Source organism: Triturus cristatus, chromosome 10, assembly GCF_964204655.1.
Source record: "Triturus cristatus chromosome 10, aTriCri1.1, whole genome shotgun sequence".
Taxonomy (NCBI): domain Eukaryota; kingdom Metazoa; phylum Chordata; class Amphibia; order Caudata; family Salamandridae; genus Triturus; species Triturus cristatus.
In genome coordinates, this window is record NC_140593.1 from 1,171,189,588 (window position 1) to 1,171,192,774 (window position 3,187).

The 3,187-nt window shown below is 42.7% G+C and overlaps 1 protein-coding gene across 1 annotated transcript; it reads left to right on the top strand.

Annotated features, from left to right (window-relative positions):
* The first annotated feature begins 1,020 nt into the window (after positions 1–1,020).
* LOC146796890 (olfactory receptor 10A7-like) lies at positions 1,021–1,971 on the top strand. Its single transcript, XM_085631424.1, has one exon. The coding sequence runs from the start codon at positions 1,021–1,023 to the stop codon at positions 1,969–1,971; it is 951 nt and encodes a 316-aa protein (XP_085487550.1).
* The last annotated feature ends 1,216 nt before the right edge of the window (positions 1,972–3,187 follow it).

The following is a 3,187-nucleotide window of genomic DNA, read 5'->3' on the forward strand; positions in this document are numbered from 1 at the left end:
ATTTTAGGACACATCTAATGAAATTTTATATTAATAACCTCATGTTTTGTCTCCTATACCCAATTTAATATAAAATTTAAAAAACTATTGAAAAGTACGTTCATCCAATCTTGCCTCTCTAATTCTGTTTCCCTCTCACCTTTTTTCTTCCATTTTCGTCATGTGCCCATATTCTACTCTCGTTAAAAGACAGTAAACCTTATTTTATAGTTTTATGAGTTGTTTTAATTTTTTGATGAGGTCCGGAACTTCATAACTTCTCCTGTATTTCGATAATTGCTACTGTTTGTAATTATATATTTTTGAGATAGCGGAGGAATACTTAATGCAAAGAAAAATAATAACAACTTTTTCTCTGCTGGATCACATTCTATGACTTGCCATTGGCCGTAGGAGTGGCTTTTGGCCTCCGTAACCACAGTAATGACATCACACTTATGCATAAAATTCTAGCTTTTGTGAGTCATGTTCACAGTATTTAAGACCCGCTAGCACCTTGAGATTTCCATTTGAAACAGGGCAGTAAGAGTTGTGTCCATATTTTGAAGTATTTGGGAGGGTGATGTGGCTTTACTCTAGTCAGTAGTTTGATTTAGTACAGTAAACGTTGTGCAGTTGATGAATCAATGAAATGAGAGTTGGGGATTGATTAGCACTATACATGATATAGGTTCTCATTTAGAGGAGGATGGTCACACCAATTTCTTTTTCTTTTTTCATTGAAAAAGCACCAGCTTTGAAGGCAAGATAACATCATCAAAAATCAAAACTGATCGTAAACTCTAAATTTGGGTGACCAGCAGGGTTGACAACTGAAATGTTGGCTGCTAAATGAAGCCCTTAGTGTGGAGACTGATAAGTGGAATATGTATAAATCTCCGGAATTTGCGGCAGTAGCATCCTTTGCACACTGATTTTTAGAGATCCTGGCATAAGCAGTGTAAGTTACACCATTTACACATTTCTGCTGGTGAGTGATTTTTTTCCTACCTGTGGAACAGAAATGCCAACGCCAGACCAATGGGGCATGTGAACCAGACATCTGTGTCAGAATTTATCATCTTAGGCTTTACTGGTTCCCCTGAGATCAGCTTCCTACTGTTCATCATCTTCTCAATTGTCTACCTCATCACTATAACTGGAAACGCCACAGTGATGTTAGTCCTGCATGTAGACCCCAGCCTACACACACCAATGTATTTCTTCCTCTGCAACCTGTCATTTCTGGAGATCTGCTATTCATCAGTCACAGTGCCCAAGATGCTGACCAACCTTTTGGCCGAGGACAAGAGGATCTCGTTCATTGGCTGTGCCACTCAAATGTACTTCTTGTTCTCCTTTGGCACAACCGAATGTTTCCTCTTGGCTGTAATGGCGTACGACAGGTACACGGCCATATGCCACCCCTTGCTCTACCATCCTATTATGAACAAGAGACTGTGCCAGGGTCTGGCTGTCGGATGTTGGGCCAGTGGTACACTGTTCTCCTTAGGCAACACATCATTTATATTTACCTTGCCATTTTGTGGACCCAACATCATCAACCACTTCTTCTGCGACCTCCCACCTGTCCTGGAGTTGGCATGTGCGGATACATCTGCTAATGAAGTTACAAACTTTGTTATCGGTGTGGTCATTTTGCTCACCCCTTTTCTACTCACCCTCACTTCCTATGTCCGTGTGGCCGCCACTGTGCTGAAGATGCCTTCTGTTGAGGGTCAACGTCGTGCCTTCTCCACCTGCGCTGCCCACCTGACGTCTGTCTGCCTTTTCTATGGTACTGCCTCATTCATGTACCTGCGACCTAAGGCCAGCTATTCCCTGGAGGAGGACAAACTACTGGCTCTGTTTTATAGTGCATTTACACCAATGCTAAACCCACTGATCTACACTCTGAGGAACAAGGAGGTGATGGGATCCCTGCGGAGGTTCAGCAGCAAGCTGTCACTTGTGAGGAAGCTGCAGAAATGATTATGTTACTGGAGACACCATTGCAGACTGACATTGACACAATTAACCCTTTTGGTGATTTGTATATTGCATGTTTTGATTAATAATCACCTGGAACAAATTTGTGCTGACGTTATAATAAATGAAACAAAGGGACCTTGTGGTGGATGTTATTAGAAAGACAATGATTGATAGAGTGATGGGTGAGTGAGGTATGTGAGATGAATCCAGAAGTTGCAGCTATCATATAATTAAGAGTCCAGAGAGTGTTCTTGATAACTCCATCAATTTGATGTTGGCTGTGAAGAGTATTGTAGACGGGCATAATTTCCTTGTTGAATAAATTGAACCCACTGGGCATACTTTTATGTTCATCAGAAGGGTGAACTTTTTAGTTTGAGCACAAGGGTTGTCCAGTGTTCAGATGTCAAGTAACAATAACTTGACTCTTCTGGAGGAGAGAACCTGGTGAAGAAAAATCTATGGCAAGGCTAGAGTGCCCAGGCGTCTGCTATTGACATGGATGGCCTTTTATTTAGGGACAATGGGCCAGATGTATCAAAATTGGATTTTGCGAGTCTATAATAGCTAATTTTACTGATTTGCTATTGGGCATAGTTGGCGTTTGTGCCGGTCCCCGGTGACCTAGGGGAGGTGGGGGTGTCGCCGTGCCAGGTGATGACGTCCCCCCCCCTTCCACTGCACAGCCAATGAGGGGCATGTTAGGGGCATGAACCGGAAGCACTTTAGTGCTTCCAGTTCATATGATCCTACAATGTAGGGGCAGACCGGTTTAGACCGGCATGCCCAGTGTCCCCCCTTTAAAAGGGAGTTCGGGAAGCGGGAACGGTCTCTTGTTCCTCCGCTCCCCCGCAGAACGGCACCCAGGCCACCAGCGGCCCGTAACTCTTTTTTCCCCACCCACCATCCCCTAAGCCAGGCAGTTTCATAGGTGTGTGTCAGTAAGGTAATTTTACCTCATTTTCTTAAAATATTTTCTTTGCAGGTATCTCAGTAGCTACGAGCATATGTAAATGTCATGACGTTTGGTAATGTTGTAATAAAAGTGTGAATATATGTTGTTTGCAGTTACAGTTATGTTGATAGAAAGTTAAGGAAGTTGGTGTAACATTTAATAAAAGTGTCAGTAGATGATATCTTGTTTCGCGCAATATTGTCGTATTTAGTTGTGTGTCACCTGTCAGGCGGTAAGGTCATGATTGGTCAACATAGTCTT